The sequence below is a fragment of the Tetrahymena thermophila genome (assembly GCF_000189635.1).
Source record: "Tetrahymena thermophila SB210 genomic scaffold scf_8254577, whole genome shotgun sequence".
In the NCBI taxonomy this organism is placed as follows: domain Eukaryota; phylum Ciliophora; class Oligohymenophorea; order Hymenostomatida; family Tetrahymenidae; genus Tetrahymena; species Tetrahymena thermophila.
The window spans coordinates 270,859-296,733 of NW_002476348.1; the positions used below are offsets into that span (position 1 = coordinate 270,859).

Below are 25,875 nucleotides of genomic sequence, written 5' to 3' on the forward strand. Positions count from 1 at the left end.
CTTTTGAGGTTTAGAGTTACAAAAGTAAATTTAGATACTTTCGTAAATAAATTGACAAAAAGTTATGTCGTATAGATCAGATAGATATATAGATAGATAAATAGATAAATAAATACTCCTTAAGCCTTTCTAGAAAATTATTAGAGCTTGAATGTTTCATTTATTATTTGTTAGATCAATTAATTTTTGAAATTCAATTTTTTACTGGTTTGATTAATCAAAACATAAAATCTATAAATAAATTGATTCAAGCAAGTATCTATCTTTCTGTATGTAAATTAACCTGAATTCACTTTAAATACCAGTTTTTTTTTATGAAAATAATAAATAATACATAATTAACTAAAACAACATAAAAAAAAATTATTCTTACTAAAAAATGAATTCTAAGTTTATCCTTTTGAGTATTGCTTTGCTTATGCCCATTTATTTAGCTTAAAATGTTTCTATTGAAAAACTACTTGCTTACAATAAATGGTCCACCTAAAATTTAAGAGCCTTCTTGAGCGATGAAGAAAAGCTATTTAGACAATTAGTTTTCTTTGAGAACTTACAAAAGGTCAAAGATCACAATAGCCAAGACCATCACACCTACTCACTTGATTTAAACTAATTTTCTGATATGACTGAAGAGGAGTTTGTTGAGAAAGTTCTTATGAAATCTCATGTAGTTGATCTTCACATTAAATAGGCTACCAGTAACAACTCAACTTCTTCTGCTTCATCTAATTCTACAAGCAATAATGCAACAGTTACAGTAGACTGGAGAACTAAAGGTGCTGTGACTTCAGTTAAAAACTAAGGTTAATGTGGTTCTTGCTGGACATTCTCTGCAGCTGGTTTAATGGAATCTTTTAATTTCATTAAGAATAAAAATTTAACAAACTTTTCTGAATAGTAACTTGTTGATTGTGTAAACTCTGCAAATGGTTACGGTTCTAATGGATGTAATGGAGGATGGCCTGCATCATGCTTAGATTATTCCTCTAAATTCGGTATCACGACCTTATAAAATTACCCTTATGTTGGTGTTTAAAAGAAGTGTAATATTACTGGAACTAACAATGGTTTTAAACCTAAATCTTGGAAGCAAATTCCTAATACTTCTAAGGATCTATAAAATGCTTTAAATTTCTCACCAGTTTCTGTTGTTGTTGATGCTTCTACTTGGTCTCACTATAGATCTGGTGTATACAATGGCTGTAACTAAACCAAAATTTAACTTAATCATGCTGTGTTAGCTGTTGGTTACGATTCTGTTGGTAACTGGATTGTTAAAAACTCTTGGGGTACTGGTTGGGGTGAGCAAGGCTATATTAGACTTTCTCCTAATAATACTTGTGGTATTTTAAGCTATAATTACTAAATTACAGCTTGATTAAACAAAAATTTACATTAAATATTTGAATTATATTAATAATAAACTAAGATACAGTATTTATATGTATTTTTCATTTTACAATATTCTTAAAGTTTTATAGATTAATTAAAGTAAAATATTATTAGTTGATAAAATATTAATTTTTTTGATGCTTTTTTTAGTTATAATAAACAGTTTAATTGCTTTTTGAATTTTTAAATAAAGAATATTTTTTTAAAATTTATATATTAGTATGGATTTTTAAATATTGTTTATTAAACATTTAAAGTAAATATTAAAAGAAAATAATATTTATTAGGTATTCATAAGTGTAAATGATATTATGAAATATAGTTAAATGCCTTTAAAGTCTAGTGACATTTATTAAAAGTAAACGATAGGGGGAGTGACATAAAGAGAAATATATTCAAAAATGAATGAAAGTGAGTATATGCATCCCCGCCAAACTATATATTTTATTATAAAGCTTTATTTTATTTTGAAATCAAAATATTTAGAGGGGGATTTCTTATTGGTGGAATTTAAATAGCTACAATTTTCAGGGTGATAAAAATGAAATTCTCTTATTGATTTAAGTTTTGCAATTAAATTTGTTAAGCTTGTTAATCTTTGCTTTGTTCATTAGTTTAAGCTTGTTATTAAGGCTCTGATTGATTTAAGTTTTACAATTAAATTTGTTAAGCTTATTAATATTTGCTTTATTCATTTGTTTAAACTTGCTATTAAGGCTTTAATTATTATTAAAATTCCTATTAATTTAAATTTTAAACTTATAGATCCTTTTTCCCATTTAAATAAAGCTAAAATGACTCTTCTTATTAATTATTTTTACTGGCTTGAATAATAAAAAAATAGAATATCTAAAAGTCAAATTTGTCATCATTAAAGTAAGTTTCTTTCTGTATTTTAATTAACCTACTTCACTTTAAATTATTATTTTTCTTTCATGAAAATAATAAATAATAAATAATTAACTAAAAATACATATAAAAAAATTATTCTTATTAAAAATTAATTCTAAGTTGAGTATTGCTTTGCTTATGCCTCTTTATTTAGCTTAAGATGTCTCTATTGAAAAACTCCTATCTTACAATGAGTGGTCAAGCTAAAATTTAAGAACCTTCTTGAGCGATGAAGAAAAGCTATTTAGACTATTAGTCTTCTTTGAGAACTTACAAAAGGTCAAAAAATCGTAATAGCCAAGACCATCACACTTACTCACTTGCTTTAAACTAATTTTCTGATATGACTGAAGAGGAGTTTGCTGAAGTTCTTAAGAAATCTCATGTTGTTGATCTTCAAATTTAATAAGCTAACAGTAATAACTCAACATCTTCTACTACTGGAGGATCCACTTCATCTAATTCTACAAGCAACAATGCAACAGTTACAGTATACTGGAGAATTAAAGGTGCTGTAACTTCTGTTAAAAACTAAGGTACATGTGGCTCTTGCTGGGCATTCTTTGCAGCTGGTTTAATGGAATCTTTTAATTTGATTAAGAATAAAAATTTAACAGATTTTTCTGAATAGTAACTTGTTGATTGTGTCAACTCTGCAAATGGTTACGGTTCTAAAGGATGTAATGGAGGATGGCCTGCAGGATGCTTGGATTATTCCTCAAATTTTGGTATCACAACCTTAAAAAGCTATCCTTATGTTGATGTTTAAAAGAAGTGTAATATTACTGGAACTAACAAAGGTTTTAAGCCTAAATTTTGGAAGCAAATTCCTAATACTTCTAAGGACTTATAAAATGCTTTAAATTTCTCACCAGTTTCTGTTATTGTTGATGCTTCTTCTTGGTCTCAATATAGATTTGGTGTCTAAAATGGTTGCAACTAAATCAATATTTAACTTAATCATGCTGTGGTAGCTGTTGGTTACGATTCCGCTGGTAACTAGATTTTTAAAAACTCTTGGAGTACTGTTTAGGGTGAGCAAGGTTATATTAGACTTGCTCCTAATAATATTTGTGGTATTTTAAGCTATAATTACTAAATTACAGCTTGATTAAACAAAAATTTTTACATTAAATATTTGGATTATATTAAAAATAAGCTAATATAAAGTATTTATAAGCTAAATTAATTATTTTACAATATTCTTAAAGTTTTTTTGATTAATGAAAATAAAATATTTTAAATTGACAAAATATAAATAATTTTAATTCTTTTCAAGTTTTAATACTATTAATTGCTAAAATTTAAATTTAAATATGGACTTTTAAATATTTTATATCAAACATTAAAAGGAATTATTTACAGAAAATATTATATTAAGTATTAAAAAATGTTAATGTTATTTTTAAATATGGTCAAATACCTTTATAAAATCTAGCGATATAGCTTTACTATTTTTTGGAATTATCTATAAATAATACTTTTCAATTATTAAAATTTTTATAATGGATTTGATTTATAATCATATTAATTTAAATCAATCAAAATATTTTGTTTTTCAAAGAATATTTTGCTTCCCAATTATGAAATTCATTTTACAAGCTACAAGATATACTTACAATTTAAATAGTGGGGTAGAATTTTCTATTTACTAATTTAAGGTAAAAATAAATTGTGAAATAAATTAGTATTGAACTTTATTTATGGATGTTTTAGAAATAAGAGTCAGCCCACTTTTATTTGTGCAATTAATTATGTATTGTAATATATTTAATCTGAAAGTAAATAAGAGGTGAAATATCTAATTAAAAATAAATGTAAAAATATTAAATATTTAACCATTAATCAACAAAAATAAAATTAATCAATAAATTATGTTTGGATATACTGATATAGAAAAAATCCGAAATAAAAGCATGGTTAATTAATCATCTTTTATATTAGATAAATAATATCCATTTAAATATGTTTAACTTAAATAAAATAAATAAGTGGTAAATATTTGTTTTTTTGTATTTTAAAATGAGTAATGTTTGATGTTTGTTTGTTTGTTTGTTTGTTTGAAATAAATAGTTAAGACCTTCTCTGCTCACATAATATCTTTTTGATTCATATCTTTGTTACAGTTAATGAAAATAACATATTTATGAATTAAAATAGTCTTACTCTAATTTTCATTAATTTGCAAAGTAACTATTCCTTACGTACAAAAATAGTTTAAAAAATAACTTGATTTTTCAAAGGATGGTTTAAGCAAACTTTATAAGTAACTAAAATAATTTTATAATCGCTATAAAATAAAATAAAATATTTTTTGATTTCTTTATTTGGTGAGTGAAAAAATATATATATGAATTTAGCTATACAAGTTTTGATTTTTTAATCCATTTAAATTAAATCATCAAATCCAACTTATTTGATTATATAATAGAATGAACAATTTTATAAATTTTAATAAGATGATAAGCCTAATATATAATATATTTGTGTAATTATTTAGTAAATTAAAATAACCTTCACAATAATCTTTAAATAATATATTTTATATCTTTCCACTTGTTCAATATCAAAAAGTGTTACACAATTTATATAACTAAAAAAGAATCTTTAGGAAATTAAAAAAAATGTTTGTAATTAGATAATGTAAAAGATATATTCTTAAAATTTATGATCAAAAATAGATTAAAAATGACCAATTTTAGTTTGATGAAATTTAATGAATAAAATTCTATTTAGTGGAAGAAGTTATTTAAATTAAAATCATGATCAAAAACAATGTTTTTACTTACAAATAAATCTTTATTTTTTTAAATTATTAGAAATTAAATTTTGATTCTTCTAGTTAATTATTAAATTTTTATCGTGAATATAAAAATGTTTCATTAAAATTTATCTACTTTTATGTACTATATTTCATTTTATTTTGAAACTTCTAAAGGATTATTTTAAAATATTTTAAGTTGCTACTTTCAAGTACTAATGATACTCAGGCTATTATTATTATTAAAAACACATCTTATTTTTAAATGATATAGATCTTTACCATTAATTTAATTAATTTAGGTGAAATGTGATGAATAAGTGATTTTAAAAAGTAATTAATCTGTTCTCAAAATAGATTATTATAAAAAATTCAAAATCATAAAACTTACACTTAATAATAATGTTTTAGTTAGTGGTGTTTCTTTTGATCTAATTTCCATAAATACCATATATTGAAATAAATATTATGCCACATTTTAACCACAATCATAATAAAAATATGATTATTTTTACCATAATTAAATTCAAAGAATCTTAGCTTTTGAGATTTAGAGCTTCAAAGTTAATATAGATACTTTTGTAAATAAATATCCAAAAGTTATGTCGTATAGATCAGGATAGATAGATAAATAGATAAATAAATACTCATTAAGTCTTTTTAGAAAATTATTAGAATTTGAATGCTTCATTTATTGTTTGTTAGATCAATTAATATTTGAAATTCAAATTTCTACTGGTTTGATTAATAAAAACATAAAATCTCGAAATAAATTGATTCAGGTAGGTATCTTTCTGTATGTTAATTAGCCTGACTTCACTTTAAATTACGAGTTCTCTTTCATGAGAATAATAAATAATAAATAATTAACTAAAAAAACATAAAAAAAAATTATTCTTACTAAAAATGAATTCTAAGTTCATCCTTTTGAGTATTGCTTTGCTTATGCCTATTTATTTAGCTTAAAATGTTTCTATTGAAAAACTACTTGCTTACAATAAGTGGTCAAGCTAAAATTTAAGAACCTTCTTGAGTGAAGAAGAAAAGCTATTTAGACAATTAGTTTTCTTTGAGAACTTACAAAAGGTCAAAGATCACAATAGCCAAGACCATCACACTTACTCTCTTGATATAAACTAATTTTCTGATATGACTGAAGAGGAGTTTGCCGAGAAAGTTCTTATGAAATCTCATGTAGTTGATCTTCACATTTAATAAGCTACCAGTAACAATTCAACTTCCACTGCTTCATCTAATTCTGCAAGCAATAATGCAATAATTACAGTAGACTGGAGAACTAAAGGTGCTTTGACTGCAGTTAAAAACTAAGGATAATGTGGTTCTTGCTGGACATTCTCTGCTGCTGCTTTAATGGAATCTTTTAATTTCATTAAGAATAAAAATTTAACAGATTTTTCTGAATAGTAACTTGTTGATTGTGTCAACTCTGCAAATGGTTACAGTTCTAATGGATGTAATGGAGGATGGCCTGAATCATGCTTAGATTATTCTTCTAAATTCGGTATCACTACCTTAAAAAGCTATCCTTATGTTGGTGTTTAAAAGAAATGTAATATTACTGGAACTAACAATGGTTTTAAGCCTAAATCTTGGAAGCAAATTCCTAATACTTCTAAGGATTTATAAAATGCTTTAAATTTCTCACCAGTTTCTGTTATTGTTGATGCTTCTACTTGGTCTCACTATAGCTCTGGTGTCTACAATGGTTGCAACTAAACCAATATTTAACTTAATCATGCTGTCGTAGCTGTTGGTTATGATTCTCTTGGTAACTGGATTGTTAGAAACTCTTGGAGTACTGCTTGGGGTGAGCAAGGTTATATTAGACTTGCTCCTAATAATACTTGTGGTATTTTAAGCTATAATTACTAAATTACAGCTTGATTAAACAAAAATTTACATTTAGTGTAGGAATTATATAAAAAATAAATTAATATAAAGTATTTATAAGTATTTTTTATTTACAATATCCTTAAAGTTTTATAGATTAATTAAAGTAAAATATTATTATGTTGATAAAATATTAACTTTTCGATGCTTTTTTTAGGTAAAATAAACGGTTTAATTGCTTTTTGAATTTTTTAAATAAAAAATAAAAAAATATTTTCTTAAAAATAAATATTAGTATAGATTTTTAAATATTTTTTATTAAAAATTAATCTTTGGAAAAAAAGTAATATCATATAAACCTTAAACACAATGTATTTTTAAACTGTTATGGTATTTATTAATTTATTCTAAATGTGTCTCATTAAAAATAACAAATATTCGATTTCTAAATTAAAGATTTAGGATAAATAAACAGATTTTTTTTTAGTTTATTTAAATATTTAATATCTTAGTTGTCATAAGAGAACTATATTAAAGTGGTTTTATTTGAAAAATTAAATTATTAAAGAGATTTTATGAGGAAAAAAATAATTTAAATAAGGCAAAACTAAATAAAAATAATTTTATATTAATTTAGTAAATAAAATTAATAATGAAATTTTAGGAGTTCTTATTTTTAATTAAATTATTAATTTTTAATGAAATCATAAATAGTCTAATAAATTTCAATCACTTTTTTCAATAAGCCCTAATTAATCAGAAAAAGTAGAATATGGATAATTTACTATTATATTAAAAATATAATATTAAATTGATCTATTTTATAACTTCTAATTAGAGTAAATAAATATTGAAGTAAAATTTTAATTTTTTTCAGTAACTTGAATTCTTTATATAAAATTGTCATAAAACCCATTCAAATTTTAAAAAAATAAGATTTTGCTTTTATCAAAATCTCTATATTTAGTAATTAATTATTTGCATATTGATAGGTTAAAAGAATAGCAATCAAGATTTAAGTTTAAAGCAGCGAAACAAGTTTTTACTTTAAATTAGTGAAAGGAGAAAGATATGTAGTTATAGATATTTGGCAATGCTGCTAAAATTAGCTAGAAAAAGCTAATTTTATTGGAATTTCATAAATATGTATCAATATTATTTGGAAAATTTAGCAATATCAATTATGCTACAGATTACAAAAGATTAGGTGGTGATAAAAATTAAAGAATGAATAAGCTGGATAAGTGTATGACATAAAAGCTGTAAGTCTTTAGATTACAACTTGATAGGTAGCTAATTAGTTATAAGTGTCATGAAATACAGTAATAAATTCCATTTATGAAAAGAATTATCATATCATATACCAAAAAAAAATTCCTTAACTTTATTCCAACCTCATTTAAAAACGTTATCAACATTCAAAATATCTCTAAGGTAGACTAGGTAATAGGAAATCAAATATGTTTTTAAATTTTCAGGTAAAACTTTTAAATTTTCATTTTGGTAATTCAAAATGTATTGAAAAATAACCTCTCTTCTCATAATCAAAACCTCAATCAAATAATCATAATTTATAATCTAAAACTTAAATTTAATTAGAAAAATCATAATTTGAAAATAATTCTAATCGAATTATGGTATTTATTTTTGGAAATACATGTATTAATTTAGTTTAATTTAAATATATTTCAATTAATAAAAATTCTTTGATAAAATTAAAAAGGTTAAGCCATTTAGCTTTATAAAAAACCACATATTTCAAACAAAATTAATACTACCTAATATTGTCCATTCCATTAATTAATTGACAAGAAAAGTATTTTATCTCAAAAAAATTAAAAGTAATAAATATCTCAAAAATAATACTTTGATAGCTAATTTTTTCACTTTAAAAAGGAAGAATATTTAGATTGCAATAACAAAATAATATCATAAATTAAAAAACAAAATTAAGAAAAAGAATTGGAAAATAAATAAAAATAAATGTCTTTGTTTAGTAATTGCTTGACAGTTAAAAAGTGTAATATTCATCCTGAATATAATGTATAGTTTACATTATTAAAAAAAACTGAGTCTAATTAGGCTTTTTATTGCTCTTTATGCTTGCTCTAATAAAATATTGACAGCAAATTGTTAATATCGATTGATAATGTTGTTAAATAAGTAAATACTGAGCCTATATTCAACTGGCCTTTAGGTATTAGTAAAACTATTACTGAATATCTGCAAGATAAATCTTCAGTGAATAAGAAGGAGCAACTCAAATAAAAAATTGAAGATTATTACAAAGATTTGGAACAACAATTTCTTAAATAGCTATCAGAATCTAAATAATAAACTCTCTAAGATCTTGAAAATTAATCTGCCTTAGAAACTGATATAATAAATGTTTATAACTACTATTTCAGAAGAACTAATTTAATAAATTTGTTAAGTAATAATGTATCAAACGATGAGGAATATTGGAATATTTTAAATCAAGTGGATGAATAAAAGGAATAAATCTTCAAAGAATTAGAAGAAAAGATAAAATAAATAAAATATATTTAATAATAACTTGAAAAGGGTGTACCTTATAGGATTAAATAAAACATAAATTAGCTTATAAAAAATATTTAATTTTTTGATAGCTCAGTCAAAACTCCAGAAAAAAGTGAATAAAATAATAATTAATTATCAGAACTCAACAATAATTTTGATTTAACTACTCATGATAATATTTTATATTGTATTTTACATGAGCCTATTAATAAGAGTTTATTAAGTAAGATTTTATAAGAAAAAAATAAAGAATATTAAACTATTAAATCTGATATTGAAAAATTAATTAAAGAATAGTTACCAGCAACACAAAGTTTAATGTTGACAAATTTATCACAATTAATTGATCAAATTTAAGAAAAATTGGTATCATTTGAGTGCCTACGATATTAAGAATTCAACCTTTTAGATTGCAAAAAGTAAGATGAAAGGTCGAAGATAGTAAAAGTTATTCTACAATAATATTTAACTTTGAATGAATAACAATAATTGGCAATTAAGTAAGATATTAATTCATTTTCAAAGAAAAATGTTTTTATGGAATTTTTAGACCAAAAAAAAAAAGCTGAAATACCCTAAAATCAGTTTAGAAATTAATTAGGAGGTTTGTTCTAAAATGCAAATTAAAAATAATAAACAAGTCTTTTTGGAGGAATAAATAATCTTCCTACCACTCAGACTGAACCTAAAGTTGAAAATAAAACAAGTTTATTTGGCTTTTCAAAAATCGTCATTTGAAATTAGTTAAATTTAGCAAATACCAAGCAATTAAGCAATAGTTAATAAATAACAAATTTGATTAAAAATGATATTCTTATATCTATCTATATCTTATTTAATGTATTTTTTTGAGATTATCAAAGTAAACTGTTGATAAACTTTTATTTTTTTAATATTTAATTCATTTTTTTAACATAATTCTAATCTAATTATGGTTTTTATTTTCTAGAAATTTACATTGTATTAATTAATTTAGCTTAATTTAAATATATTTCTATTAATAGAAATTTTTTAATCCATTTGGCTTTATAAAAATGCCACATATTTCAAACAAAATTAGTTTTTAATAAATTTATATCTACCTATTACTTTACATCAGATTTACTTAATTAAGAAGAAAAGTATTTTATCTCAAAAATTCAAAAATATCTAAAAATAATACTTTGATAGATAATAATTTCACTTTAAAAAGTAAGAACATTTTGATTCTAGTAATCAATAAAATCATAGTAAAAATAAAATTAAGAAAAAGAGGAGGAAAATAAAAATAAAGGTCTATGCTTAGTAATTGCTTGACAAATAAAAAGTGTAATGTTCATCCTGAAAATAATGCATAGTTTGCATTAATGAAAAAATCAGAGTCTAATTAAGCTTTTTATTGCTCTTTATGTTTGCTCTAATAAAATATTGACATCAAATTGTTATTATCTATTGATGATGCTCTTAAAAAAACAGATACTGAGTATATATTCAACTGGCCTTTAGGTATTAATACAACTATTACTGAATATCTGTAAGATAAATCTTCATTGAATAAGAAGGAGTAACTCAAATAAAAAATTATAGAATATTACTAAGATTTGGAACAACAATTTGTGAAATAATTATCAGAATCTAAATAATAAACTCTCTAAGATCTTGAAAATAATTCTGCCTTAAAAACTGATATCATAAATACTTACAACTTATATTTCTATAGAATTAATTTAATACATTTGTTAAGTAATAGTAAATCAAACAATCAGGAATATTGGAATATTTTAAATCTAGTGGATGAATAAAAGGAATAAATATTCAAAGAATTAGAAGAAAAGATAAAACAAATAAAATATATTGAATATTAAATAGAAGAGGGTGTTCCATATAAGATTAAATAAAACATAAATTAGCTTATAAAAAAAATTTAATTTTTCGATTGCTCACTCAATAACACAAAAAAAAGTAAAAAAGATAAAAATTCAATATCAGTAATTCTCGATAAGAATATTAACTAAATGGCTCATAATGATATTTTTGATTGTATGTTACACGAGCCTGTTAATAATAGTTTAATATTTTAAAATTTATTATAAAAAAATAAAGAATATTAATAAATTAAAACTTCTATTGAATAAATCATTAAAGACTAGGAAAGATAGGTATTTTTACAATAATACATAGATCAAATTTAAGAAAAATTGATATCATTTGAGTGTCTACGAGTTTAAGAATTTAACCTATTAGATTTCTAATAGTAAAATACAAGATCGAAGATAGTAAAAACTATTCTTCATCAATATTACACTTTGAGCTAATAGCAATAATTTGAAATTCAGTTAAAAATGAATTCATTATCATAGAGAAATGTTTTTATAGAATTTTTAAATCAAAAAAAAACTGAAATACCCTAAATTCCAAGTAAAAGCTAATAAGGAAATATTTTTGAAAATTTAACTTAATAAAAAAATACAAATTTGTTTGAAGTAAAAAATAATGTTCCTATCACTCCTACTCCTACTGAAACTAAATTTGAAAATAAACAAAATATTTAAGGTAAAAATTAATCATTATTTGGTGAGAGTAAAATTTAGCAAACACCAAGTAATTAAAGCAATTAAGCAAAAGTAATTAAATAGCGAATTTGATTAAAAATAATATTCATATATATATCTACCTATATCTTATTTAATGTATTCTTTTGAGATTATAAAGTAAACTGTAGAGAAACTTTTATTTTTTTAATATTTTAAAAATGAAAAAATTTATAAAAAAATTTTTGTTTGTATTTAAAAGCAAATGTTAAAAGCCTAACATAAAATATTTTATCTTTATGATTTAAAACTTTAAATTTTCAATTTTATTTAATTTAAATTTAAAAAATTTTATGTGTAACTATTTTTTAATAATTTCAGAAACTGTGAATAATATTTTAATATTAAATTTTATTCAGTAAAAAAGCTAATATAATTCAACAAAAATTTAAAAATATTTTTAAAAATTATAATTTATTTTATTTCATTAATAAGTTGTCTAGAAAAATTAGTATCTTTAAATTAAAAAGATGTTGTTTGATAATTAATTAATTAAATTGAATAGATAATCGAACAGAAACATAACTAATCAAAAAAATGTTAATATGTGGAATAATAGAATACTAGGTGGAAAAATAAAGAAAGACTCTTCATATAAGTTTAAATAAGAATAGGGAGGGAGGTTGGGAGGAAGAAAATCAATTTTAAATTAAAATGGATAAAGAGATTGAACAACAAATGTTATTCAAAACATATCTTATTGATTAGAAGAAAAATTAAGTAAAAAAAAAAAGGAAAAATAAAATTGAAATGTGAGATATTCGATGCAAATAAATAATTAGATAAATTATCCTAATATCAATAATAAATAATTCAAAAAATTAAAATAAAAGTAATTTAAATAAAAAAGTAAAATCTTAATTAAAAATAAATGGGTGATAACTAGAAGAGACACTTTACCAATAAATATTATGAAAATAAAGAACCTAAGTTCAACTACTTACACAAAAAAGTTAGAGAATACACTGTTGACAACAATGGTAAGGAAGTGCCTGAATAATCTGGATAGAATGAATATAAGGTGACATCCAGATAATCAACAATGATTATTAAGAAAATTGCTTAAGATAGCGAGTAATAAAAAAATCAAAATAACTTCCCCGTCACTTTAAGTGCTATTGGTTATGCTGTTAATCATGCATTTTAAATTTTATAGGCCTACAAATAAACTAACTCTGTTGTTGGTGATGTCAAAATTTAGATGTCAACTCTTATTATGGAGTTTGAAGCAGAACCTCTCGTTGAAGGTTTAGAAAAATTGGATTACAAAACTGTAAACGGTAAGATTACCATTCAATTCACTTTGAATATTTAAAACAATGAAGAAAATGAGAGAAAATTAAACAGTATCCACATCTCTAACAGAGTATCTAGAAATAGAGGATACAACAAGGGCTAAAGAGTATCTAGAAAAAGAAATTATAAAAATAATTAAAAGCCATATAAGCCATAAAGCAAAAAAAGAGGTTTTCGTAGCAATGGCAATGGTAACCAAGAAACAAATCAAGAAAATGGTTATGATTAAAATAAAAATCAACATCAACATCCTCACAATCATTAAAACAAATCAAATTAAGACAATCAGCAATAAAATAAGGGCGAAAGAGGAAATAGAAGAAATGATCGTACTAAAGTCAATTAAGGCAAAAAACCTAATTTTTAACCTAAGTAAAGAGATAACCAAAACAAAAGAAACTAATAATAGTAATAGTAATAATAATAATAATAATAGACTCCTTAGTGATGGAATCAAAGAAGCAGGATGAATAATTTTTTTTAATGATGTCTTTACTTAAAACAATTTGATTATTTAAGATATTTATGTAGAAATAAACCCAAATCTGCTTTTATTTATAAATAAAAACTTTATCTTGTTAGTTAATTAAAATTTAAAATATTTTTAATAAAGTTAATCGCATCTATTTTTCCTCTATTTTTTTCTTAGATTGAAAGAAATTTTATTTGTTAACATTTATTTCTCAAAATAAAAGCATTCAATAAATTAATTAATTAAAAAAATAAAAAGAATCAAACATTTATTTTTAAATAGAACTTTTATTTTTATTTTTCCAAATAAGCTAGATTTCTATTTTTCAGATTGATAGATGTTGTCTGTCTGTCTTTTTTAATTGAAAAAATTTTACAGCAAAAAATATCTCTATAATTAATTATTACAAACAAAAAAATCAAAAAAACACAAAATTAAAAACAATATCAAAAAATTATAATAAAATAGAATAATAAAATTTTTTTAATTCACGGATTAAAAGCTTTATTGCCTTGAAAAATCAGTCATGCATTTGTGTTTAGATGGTAATTCCAACTAACATATAATCAAAGCAAAAGCTTTAGCCATTCCTTTAGAACATAAATATTATTTTTTATTAAATATTTTGATTATTGTAAATAAATTTGCTAATCAAACAATTTCTTATAAATAAATAAACTAGGATTAATTATCATATAATAATATCTTTTTCTCAAATTTTTAGGTTTATTATCTAATAATTATGCTAATATTTTAACTATGCTATTACATTATTAATTCCCTTAGTCTTTAAAGCCGCCATATAAAACATATAAATAAAAATAAATAACAAATATTAATAAAAATAAAAAGTAAATAAATAAATAAAATAAAAACACCTCAAAAAAATAGAAAAATAAAAATTAAATACAAAAAATAAGTAAATTAAGAAAGAAAAATTTTAACTTTGAAATACAATCAATTATATGTTTACATAGCAATCAATTTTTTCTACTGTTTAAATTCAATATTTTAATTTTTATTTTACTTCAAAAGTTTAAAATTTAATGGTTGAATAACTATTTTCATATATAATTTATTTATTCTATTTTAGCTTAAAAAAATAAATAGAAATACAGATAAGCAGATAGATATACTGATAAACAGATATAACATCATTTAAATATATTGAATTTAAAAAATAAATTTTTTAGATTTAAATATAAATTGTAGAAATGAATGAATGAATGAAATATGTACATAAATTTAAAACAATAAAAAATGAGTGTGCAACAAATCAAAAAATGCAAACGAAAATAATTATTTATTATAAATTAATGGCGATTAAAGTGTTTTAAACATAATTTGAGAATATACTATCTGTTTTGCAAAAATAAATAAGCGATCTTATTTAATTTATAATAAAGACTTAGAGAATATGTATGCTATAAATATTTATTTATTATTAAATTGGTTTATTGATTGATTGATTTTAATTGCCTTTTGATTGATTGATTGATTGATTAATCACACATTCAAATTCTTTATATTAATAAATTAATTTCAGTTATATCTATTTATTTATTATTTATTAATCAATCTATTATTTATTTATCTATCTATCTATCTAAAAAATAAGTGAAAAGATGGTTGGTTTGATTTAATTTGATATACTTGCTAAAATTGTAATTGAATTATTTGAATAGGAAAACAAATAAAATATTTTATATGTCACACTAATTTTATTATTTAACTATTCAAATGTCTTTTAGATTATTGCATTTTCAGCTAATTTTTCAATATCCTCCATACCCATCATCTTCTTTTTCGGGCATTTTAACTTTCTTACGCTCAGCTTCAAGTTTTTTTCTTTCTGCAAAATCACGCTTACGTTGTTTATCAAGGAATTCCTTTAAAGTTATCGATTTCTCTTCTCCCTAGGCATTTTTTTCTTCCTTTCCAAAGATTTCTTCAATTTCGTAGTCAAGGTTTTAACGACCGAAGCGCACATAAAGAAGTTCTAAAGTATCTTCCACAGTAATTGTTTTCTTTTGGTGGCTTTATTCGTTGTTAGCAACTGCTGTGTTGGCTCCTGAAGAAGAATTAACATTAGTGTCACTCTTTAAATACATTAAGAATTACACTAAATTATATAAATTACGAGGTTCTAAACCAGTTTTATCATAACGACATCTTCTGTACATCAAATTGAATTCATAGCTATTTACTTTATTATCAAGATTCTCATCGACTTCCCAAATCATCTACTCAATCTCTGCCTTTGTTGCAACATACCCAAGATCATGGAGAATTATAGCAACATCCTTGGCAGTGAAGTAATCTTTGCCTTCACTTCCTTCTTTTTTATTTGCATTATTGTCTTTTGTAGTACTTTGGTTATTATCTTTAATTTATGCACTACTAATGTTGTTATTGCTGTTGTTAAAATTATCTTTGGATGAGGTATTACCGCCTTGTCCATAAGTTTCACTTGCCATTCTAAGTTGATCAAAAACCTTTGCCAAACGAGCAATTTCAACTTATTGAATCTCTAATGCCATAATTTCTTCTTCACTTGATTTCTCTGTTTTTTTAAGATTCTTAGAAGCGTTTGCAGTTTATCCCATTACTGAAGGCTTTTTCATAGTACTAGCAGCATTTAGAGTATTTCCTTATTTGCTTTGGTTCATGTTACTTGCTGTATTTCCATACTTACTTTTATCCATTTCTTTTATACTTTTAATATTCTACTACTCTTGTATTACTTTCTTTATTTAGGATTCTTTTTGACCAATCAGCCTTAAGTTAAAGCTCTCTTTTTATTTATATTCCTTCTTTTTTACAGATATTTTTATTGAATCTCTTTTATTCTTGTTTCTTTCAAAATTTATATTAAAAATGTAAAATTTTTTGTATTTGTTAGGATATAATTCAACTTATTAATCAATATTCTTAAAATCATTTGGATGTTTTATTTTTCAACTGCAATTCATTCATTCATTCATTTATTCATTCAATCAATCAATAAATCAATCCTATACAGATAGATAAATTATTAATAAATAAATAGATTGCTTGTTCTTCATCCATTTTCCTTCGTTCTTCTGCATTCAATTAATATAATTGATAAATATATATTTTTTATTCAATAATTTTCCATCTTTTAAATGTTTGCTTTCAAAAATAAGCAAAATCTAAATTTAATAAAGAATTATTTTAATATTTTTAATTTTAAATGTTTGAAATTTCTTATCTTATTAAAATAATTATTTTACTCACGAGAATATTAATTTGACCCATTCTCCTTTTAAAAATCTTTGCTTTATTAAATCAATATTAGCTAGGATTTCAAATTTAAAATATTAAAGTTTCATTTTTGTATTAAATTAAAAAAATAGCCATTAAAGATTAAAAAATTTTAAATACAGAATTATTTGTAATTTACTTTTTCATAATAGATATTTATAAGCTTTAAAATAAATAAATGTTTTTATTATATAAATTTTCTTAAATTTTTAAATATATGTTTTATAATTCACACTCATTTTATCAAAATAAATTAACTCTAAAATTTTATAAAAACATGAGTCTTAATTATTAGTTAAAAAAAGAATTAGTGTGATTCTGTGTTTGTCTTACTATTATCTAATATTTAATTTAAAGTTATTAAATCACTGTTTTAATTTTTTAGATTGTATATTTTTGAAATTAACAACAGTTTTTTTAATTTATAATATAAAATAAATATTTTAATTTCAAAAATATTTTGTTTTTTACTTCTTTTTATTATTAAAGCTATTTATAAAATATGAGTTTTTTGATTAAAGTAGTTTTTTTCTCATTTAATACAAAGTTGATCTAAAATTAGCAGTATTTTATTTAATTTTTAAATCTAAAAAGGATAATGTTAAATTATATTGATTATATTACACTTTTTCTAGTAATATAGAAGATATTTTAATAAATTTACAAAAATTTTACAAGAATTCTTAGTAAATTTTAATGTGCATAAGAAATGTTAGTATTTGAAATAAAAATTAGATTATATATTTAAAGAGTAATTGATGCAAAAAATAAATAGATTATTTCAGATTTGTTTTGATTAAGGAAAATAATAATCTGGAATATATAAATAAATTCAAGCAAATAAATGTATTTTGTAAATATTTAGTTTGCTAAAATGCATCTATCACAAAGCTAGCTTTCAAAAATATTACAATTTCTACTTTTTTAATGTATGATAATAATTAAATTTAGAAAAAAAGAGACAATCATAGCCTTTTCTATATCTAAATATTATCAAAAATATAAACTAATTGATAGATCTTTACTTTCATAAATCAAAAACATAATATTTATAAAAGGATAAAATAATTTTAGATTTAAAAATGTGTACTATTGAAAAATTAGTTACTCTAACTTATAGTACTAATGATCTCTCAACTACAGTGTAGATTTGTTATTCATTTCAGCTCATAATTTAGCATTAATTTTGTTTATTTTTATTTAAAAGGTCAAATTCAATGTAATCTTTGAGAGATACGATGAATTTTACTACCAAATCTATTCTTAAAAATAAATGTAATTATTTTCCTCCTTTTTTATGTATTTATTTTGCATTTAACTTAAAAAATTCTGTTGTCAGAAACATATGTCGTTAAATTTGCTAAATTGTTATTTAAAATTTAACTAATAAGTGAGTGCGAAGAAAGGAGGTGAAATAAAATCTTCTATTGAGCTTGAGTACACTTAACTTAACTATGATGAGAATTTTAGAGCTCATGGTGCAAAAATATTTGAGATATTGAAAAATAATCCTTATTTAAATGAAAAATACGCAAACTTTGAATTTATAGCAGCAGGAGGTTTTGGTTTGGTTTTTAAGGCTAAAAAGAAAGTTAATAACAATAAACCAAACAAAATTTATGAAGAGAGAGAATTAGCTAAATATATTGCCTTTAAATTTATGCTTAATGACTTAAATGCAAAAAGAGAGATTGCAATCATGAAAAAGCTATTTTAGATGAGCACAAAACTGTTAATGGCAAGAAATATACAAGTATTTAGGAGATATGAAATAGTTACTAAGGAGAATGGGACTAATTAAAATGCTTGTAGGATTATAAACAGTGATAGCTTTTTTGAAAATAGTCCTAAATTGGTTTAGTCAGCTTCGGAAGGCACAAAAGACAAAATACCCTATGTTATGGTAGAAATGAGCAAGGCTACATTTTCAGTAGATGCTGCTATTTCATATAGAAAAAAGAATAAAAAGCCTTATTTTATTTATGAAATAAATAAAATCATCAGTAACGTTTTAGAATGTTTGTTCATTATGCATATTTAAGGTATTGCTCATTTAGATGTTAAGCCACAAAATATCCTATTTGTAGATGAATTAAATAGGTAATCAATCAATCAATCAATTTTAATTTCAAGTTTACACTTTTTTGTTTATTAATAAGTAATCCCTTTTCTATTCTAATTATTTAGATATACGTTAGCTGATTTTGGGTGCAGCCTAGAATTAAATTCAATTGATTTCGAAAATTATTAGCTAGCTACTGAAGAAATTGTTGGGTTTACTCCTTAGTATACAGATCCAAATATTCTAGAAAAAGAATTTTTTAATCCTTTCAAAGCTGACATTTGGAGTGTTGGTGTCATTCTGCTTGAGCTTCTTTCAGTTGGATAAGATTTTGATTTAGTATAAATTTTAAAAACATGTAAGAGCAGTCAAGATGTTGAAGAGAAAATATTCAAAAAATATATCTTTAATAGTAATGGTGAGATGATTTACTGTCCTATGTTAAAAAACTTTGTTGAAATTGACAACTAATTAAAGATGTACTTATAATGGGATGAGAATCAGAGATGGAACATCATAGAAATTTTAATAGAAATATAAAATAGTATCTTAGTTTAGCCATTTTATATCCCCTTTAACAATTCTATCACAACTAAAAAGTTATTCTCCTTTTTGTCAGATGAATAACCCCATTAGTAATCATCTCCTCTTATTTAACAAGAAGGATAAAATAATTCAAAAATTAATGAAAAAGAATGTCCTTACCTTAAGAGGTAGCAATAAATTCAGCAATAAAATTACTTTCTTTCAGAATGTGAGCTTGTATAAGGATGGAAATACAGGGGTTTTGTTTGGTCTAATTATAATTTACAATAAACAGGATTATACTTTTCTTAAAAAAATATACTTAAAAATGGAAAGGGAACCATTTCTAATATGCAAAATAGGCTTGTATTTTAAGGTAATTTTGATCGAGATTTACCAATCGGAAAGGGTACATATGTTTTGAGTAATTTTTGTGACAGAAAAGCTTAATTCACAGGTATACCGAGTATAGACTAGATACTGGTAAAACATGGAGATTAATCACTTAATGATGTAGAAAAAATTGTTTATGAGGGAGAATTTGATAGTGGATAAATAAGTGGTGGATTAATTACATATACAAATACTGATAAAGGTACAACTTATCTATTAAACAGATCCTTTAGATGTAAAGAAGTGGTAAAAAATTATCAAAAAGGAAAGATTGTTTCTGTTTTAGATTTAAATTCCAAGCATATTTCAATAAATTTAAAATGCTTTAGATAAAGTATTTTTGATAAAATTTTTTATGTATCAACTAGAATATATCCATTTACAAATTATAAGTCTATAATATTTAAATAAAATGATACAATCAGTAGTGTTATGCAAAAAATTAAGTCGAGAATAATAGATACAGATACCAAATTTATTTAAAGATTATAAACTGGAAATGGTTATAACTTTTATTTTGAGCAATCTGTAATCATTTATTCATATTTTTTAAGTATTTTTAATTACAAAGAAAAATTTGTCAAATAAACAATTATACAAGACACTACATCATAATATACAATATATGATATATTCTTACTTTTTGAGTAACAAGTTGTTGAGTAAATTATGAGTACCATGTAGTACATTAAGCGCATTAAGCAAAAAGGCAGAATTTCACATGATCAAATGTGTTTAAACGATTTCTATAAAAAGTACAAAGGGCTTCTTAATAATTTGGAGTAATTCTGTGATAATAGAGATGTTGACTCGTAAAACTTCTAATAATTTGGATTAAATAAGTAAATTAAATCATTTGGCCTTAATTGCACTTCATATGTAACAGAAAAAGAACAACTAAACATCGATAAGAGAAAAGGTTATTTAATTTTTTATTTTTATAATTGCAGTCGTTTCTCATATATTAATTAATCCTCCATTTAATTAATATAAAAATCGAATTTATTTTTAAAATAAACATAATTTCTCAATATTTAAAATTTGGAAAAGGTATTTTGTTAAATTTATGGGACAATAATTTTTTAATATGGTTAAAAAATTAAAAGACGATTTTTTAGAAGTATTTGAGAATTTATGTTAATAGAAATTTTATATTAAATTTATTTTATTTTCTTTTTTTTATTTGTTTTAATTATTTTATAGTCGCTAATGACTAATAAGTTTTTGAATATTTGGAGCTTAAGAATATGAAAAGACTGGGAATGTAATTTGTAACTGATAATTACTTTGAGAAGTACCTAAATAAAAGCTTTAATACGTTAGAATATTTAAATATTTCTTTTTATTCTAATGATGTTAAAGCAGACTTTTCTTGTTTAAAAAGTTTGTAAGTGCTTAGTAAATTCAAGGTTTTTAAAGCTTCTCCATAATAGATTAAATAGATATTTGAAAATTTAAACTTAAAAAACTTAAAAACAATCCATCTTCAGAGATAATGTGAGTATGATCAATCAGCTATAGATACTATTTCCTAACAAGATTATTCTTTTGTCTAAAACTTTAAATTTATAAACTATAACTCAAATTAAGGAAAATGGTTTGAATGTATAATAAATAGAAATAATTCTTTTAGAAACTTAAAAAAGCTCTGTGTAAAAACATGTAATTTACTTCAAAAATTTCAATAAGATATTCTTTATAAATTAAACAATTTTAACTAAATAAATATTAAAAAGATATTTCAAAACTCAGCTGTACCTTAATTTCACAGAAGCTAAAAAACATAGAAACTCTTAAACTTTGCTACTGCTAGATCAACGATGAATCAATCTCAGAGCTAAAGTAACTATTTAAAGTTACTTCTTTAAACTTAAGTTCAAATGAAATCACAGACGAAGGAACAAAATATTTGTTTGAAAATATGCCTAACGTTAAAAACTTAAAATTGAATGGTAGCTAAAATATAAGTTTTAAAGGGCTTTATTTGCTATCATCTAATATGAAGCATTTAGAGGAGATTGAGTTTAAAAATAATCTCCCTCACTTCAATTATTTTTAATTCCATACAGAAAAATGCAAGAAGTCTCTTTTGCAAGAAAAGGAAAAATCTGGAGGAATAGCCTTTATTGAATCTTTGTATGAGCTAAAGAATTTACAGAACTTGAGATTGGCTTAAATGTATGAAGAATGCTTCTACGGAGAAAATCATTTCGTAAGGAATAAGCCATACAGTCCAGAATTTATTAAAAGTCTGGCAGTGCTTAGACTAAATGAATTGGATTTAAGTGATATTTAAGAAGATTATTTAAGGCATTTTTTGTTAGCAAAGGGAGTTTCAAATGCCAACAAATTAGTTCTTAATCCCAAAATTAATTAAATATCTGATGAAATAGCTTTGGCTTTAATTAGTGGAAGCTTTAATCAGCTCTAACATCTCTCTCTGTCTAATTGCTACAATTTATCATCTAAAACCATACAAGTTTTACTATAAAATAGAGATATATAAAAAACTATCAAAGAGCTTTATCTTAACAATACGGAATTTGATGATGATTGCTCCGATTATTTAATAAACTTTTTACACCTTTTTCCTAAATTAGAGATTCTCTCAGTTAAAAATTGTATTGATATCTCGGAGGCTTCGTTATAAAAGCTACAGAAAAAATTACAATAAAACAAAATATCTCTCATTTACTGATTTTTCCAAATCATAAAAATTTATCTTTTGTAAATATAAAATTAAACTCAAAAATTATTTTAAATTTCAATCAATCAAGCAAGTAAATTAAATATTTTTATTTTTAGTTAAAATAAAATATTAATTAATATAATAGAAATGGATTATATATTTTTTTTATATTTTAAATGTAATTTTATTCTGTAATTTTAAATAGAGATAATTTATTATTTTAACTAAATAAAATATTTTTTTTTTAATTTATATAAAAAATGAAAAATAAATTAAAATTTTTAATATTAAATAAATAAAAATTATTTTCTTAAACTAAACAAAAATAAATAACAACTTTTACTAAATTTTATTTAAGAAAAATATATTATTTTCAACACTGATTGATATAAAAACGATTTCTAATTTTAATTATCATTTTATAAATTTGAATGTTGCTGTTAAACTTAGATGATCACCTGAGAAAGTCTAATTTGGAAGACCATTTGGCCCAATTTAATCTTAAGTTGGTAAATTTTTAATTGAGAGAAGTTCTATGCTGTTTTGAGTATAGAAGATATAATCTATCATTCTAATTTAAACATCATTTGGTTCTCTAACTTTATAGGTTGTAAATGTTAATCCCTTATCTTCATATGCACTCTTTAAGAAGCCTTGTTATTTTATTTTTTAGATGCAAGAGTAAGTAGGTTCAGCATTAAAATCACCAGCAATTAATATAGGAATATCTTTGCTATAATCTTATTAAATTTTTTAAATATGCTCTAAAATTTATTCAACTTATAAAAGCCTAATATCTTCAAACTATTTTTTCGCTTTCAAGTGAGTGACTAGAAGTAAGAATTATTTATCAATCTACTTATCTAAGATAATCAAACTCCAATAGGATTAGTTCATATCTTTTTTTCCATCTCCAGATTTATATTAAATTGCTTAATGTTTTAAAATTTAAAATTTTTATTTACTGATGGCTACAAGTTAGCCATCTTCGCCTTCAGGTTTTTTATGAAAAACTATTTCATGAGTTTAATCCAAAAAAGATGAAAAAAATACAGGATGATCAACTTCCTCTAAGCAAATAATATCTGCATTTGCTTCATTTAATAAATGATTCTTTATATTTTAACTTCTATAATCCCATTTTAAATATTATAAATCGCACTTAGGAAATGAATCAGAAAGAGAATCAGCCAAAGTATTCCATTAAGATATGGTAAAAACCCCTGGCATATTGATTTATTAGAAATAGCTATTCATAAAATATTTATATATATTCTAAATAAAAAATATTAATATGTTTATCTTTATCTTTAAGGCTTTTCTAATTATCCAAAAATTAAATATAAGTTAATTTCAAAAACGATAATATCTAAATAAAACCAACCTATACAATAAGGATAATATTATAAATATGTAAATTTTGTTAGTATAAATTAGATAAAATTCAAAAAAAAATTTTTGAAAAAAAAGTTAATAATAAATTCATTAACAAAAAATTAAATAAATTTTAATAAAAATTATTTCTTTTAAGTGTTCCAGTAAATAGCATAATAATATTTTAATTTATTTTTCTATTAATATTTTATTTTTAAATTATGATTAATTAACTATTTGTGAAAACAATTAATTATATGAATGAAATTTTAAAGAAAAATAGAATAGTTAAAATGATTTATTTGAGATCTTTATTTCTTAAAATTTTGTTATTTTTTAATTAATTAAAGTTTTTTCTAATAGATTTTGATTTTAAGCACTGCAAAACTTGTCAAACTAAGCAACCTTTATAAATTGAATGATCACTCATTAAAAATTTTCAAAAGTTTTAATCCAAAATTTGACTTTTTCATTATAAAATCCATCAATAAACTCAATAAACTAGACACCAAAATAATTGGGCAAATTTTTCACTTTTAATCTTGTAGCGCAAAGTAAAGAAATTTTCCATTTTGTAATGAATTTTATTATTTTATTTGATTTTTTTTAATTTTTTGTTTATTTTAATATAATTGAAAAATAAAATATATCTATTTCTATTTTAAAATGAAAATAGAAAAAATAATTTTTATTATTATTTAATTTAAAATAAAAATTTTTATTAATAAACAATAAATAAAATATTAATGACTTACTTAAATAGATACTTTAATCAGATACCTTTAAACATTTTTAATCATATCTAAACTATTTATGAAAAAATGATAATTAATCTTCCACTTTTGTTCATATTTCAAATTAAACAAAATAATATTAAAATAAAATTCTGATTTTTATATTTTTATTCTCAACCAGAGTTTAGAAAAAAGTTTTAAGTTTTTCTAAAATATAGATAGATATGAAAGTTAAAATTGAGATGAGAAAATTAATTTTATTCGGTCAAATTAATTTACCAAAAATAAAATTTATTAATTATTTTATATATTAGGTAGCCGCAAGAGTTAGCTGTTTAATTTAAATTAAAATATTAAATAAATAATCAAAATTCATCAATATCTTTGAAGAATATTTAATTATTTCTGAACTAAATTAGGAATAAAGCAATTACCAAAATTAAAAATGTATCATAATACTTAGAAAAAGGTAATGCCAAGTTATATTTAGTCTCATAAATTACTAGTAAATAGTATTTAAATAAAAATACTATTAAACAATCAAATAAAGTCTTTTAGTAAAAATAAAAAAACTAAAATAAATTTTAATAGGTCTATACTATCTACATTCATACTTATTAAATTTTAAATTTAGATTTCATTAAAAAAATATAATATATGAAATGAATTAAAATAATATCAATAAAATGGAGCCATTTTATATTTTAAAGAACAAATAAATGATTAAATTTTATAAAAGATTAAATGATTAATTATACAATACGATCTTCTTAAAATATGTAAACATACAATTTGTACTAGAAGGTTTAATAGCAATTTATTAATTTTATGAAAATAAAACTTATTTATTCTTCATTACTATTCAAACAAGTTACAGCTTAAAATTAACCAAAATATTTTGTTTTTTTTTAATCTTTTTTAGTCAAACTTTTTTGTAAAATACAAATTTATTATCGAATTTGTATTGTAATTCGAGCTAATCTATTATATAAATATTTTAGATTTCAAGAATATGTTTTTTTTAAAAATGATGCATTAT

The 25,875-nt window shown here is 22.1% G+C and overlaps 8 protein-coding genes across 8 annotated transcripts; 6 read left to right on the forward strand and 2 right to left on the reverse strand. All coding sequences in view use genetic code 6, as the record gives it.

The window, feature by feature from the left end:
• Positions 1-379: 379 nt before the first annotated feature.
• Positions 380-1,378, forward strand: TTHERM_00660360 (papain family cysteine protease; the record flags this gene model as incomplete). The annotated part of the gene is made up of 1 exon (XM_001020099.1): positions 380-1,378. The coding sequence occupies one exon, from the start codon at positions 380-382 to the stop codon at positions 1,376-1,378; it is 999 nt and encodes a 332-aa protein (XP_001020099.1).
• A 1,134-nt stretch (positions 1,379-2,512) lies between these two features.
• Positions 2,513-3,394, forward strand: TTHERM_00660350 (papain family cysteine protease; the record flags this gene model as incomplete). Its single annotated transcript, XM_001020098.1, has 1 exon — positions 2,513-3,394. One exon carries the CDS (start codon positions 2,513-2,515, stop codon positions 3,392-3,394), a length of 882 nt encoding a protein of 293 aa, XP_001020098.1.
• Positions 3,395-5,950: 2,556 nt separating this feature from the next.
• On the forward strand, positions 5,951-6,949 carry TTHERM_000660339 (papain family cysteine protease; the record flags this gene model as incomplete). Its single annotated transcript, XM_012798610.1, has 1 exon — positions 5,951-6,949. The coding sequence occupies one exon, from the start codon at positions 5,951-5,953 to the stop codon at positions 6,947-6,949; it is 999 nt and encodes a 332-aa protein (XP_012654064.1).
• A 1,929-nt stretch (positions 6,950-8,878) lies between these two features.
• TTHERM_00660340 (papain family cysteine protease) lies at positions 8,879-10,174 on the forward strand (the record flags this gene model as incomplete). Its single annotated transcript, XM_001020097.2, has 1 exon — positions 8,879-10,174. The coding sequence occupies one exon, from the start codon at positions 8,879-8,881 to the stop codon at positions 10,172-10,174; it is 1,296 nt and encodes a 431-aa protein (XP_001020097.2).
• Positions 10,175-12,877: 2,703 nt separating this feature from the next.
• Positions 12,878-13,750, forward strand: TTHERM_00660330 (hypothetical protein; the record flags this gene model as incomplete). The annotated part of the gene is made up of 1 exon (XM_001020096.2): positions 12,878-13,750. One exon carries the CDS (start codon positions 12,878-12,880, stop codon positions 13,748-13,750), a length of 873 nt encoding a protein of 290 aa, XP_001020096.2.
• A 1,799-nt stretch (positions 13,751-15,549) lies between these two features.
• On the reverse strand, positions 15,550-16,479 carry TTHERM_00660320 (hypothetical protein; the record flags this gene model as incomplete). The annotated part of the gene is made up of 1 exon (XM_001020095.1): positions 15,550-16,479. One exon carries the CDS (start codon positions 16,477-16,479, stop codon positions 15,550-15,552), a length of 930 nt encoding a protein of 309 aa, XP_001020095.1.
• A 1,662-nt stretch (positions 16,480-18,141) lies between these two features.
• Positions 18,142-22,737, forward strand: TTHERM_00660310 (kinase domain protein; the record flags this gene model as incomplete). The annotated part of the gene is made up of 6 exons (XM_001020094.2): positions 18,142-18,203; positions 18,267-18,334; positions 18,451-19,159; positions 19,247-20,958; positions 21,243-21,701; positions 21,776-22,737. The coding sequence occupies 6 exons, from the start codon at positions 18,142-18,144 to the stop codon at positions 22,735-22,737; spliced, it is 3,972 nt and encodes a 1,323-aa protein (XP_001020094.2).
• A 405-nt stretch (positions 22,738-23,142) lies between these two features.
• Positions 23,143-23,985, reverse strand: TTHERM_00660300 (endonuclease/exonuclease/phosphatase family protein; the record flags this gene model as incomplete). Its single annotated transcript, XM_001020093.2, has 1 exon — positions 23,143-23,985. One exon carries the CDS (start codon positions 23,983-23,985, stop codon positions 23,143-23,145), a length of 843 nt encoding a protein of 280 aa, XP_001020093.2.
• Positions 23,986-25,875: the final 1,890 nt, after the last annotated feature.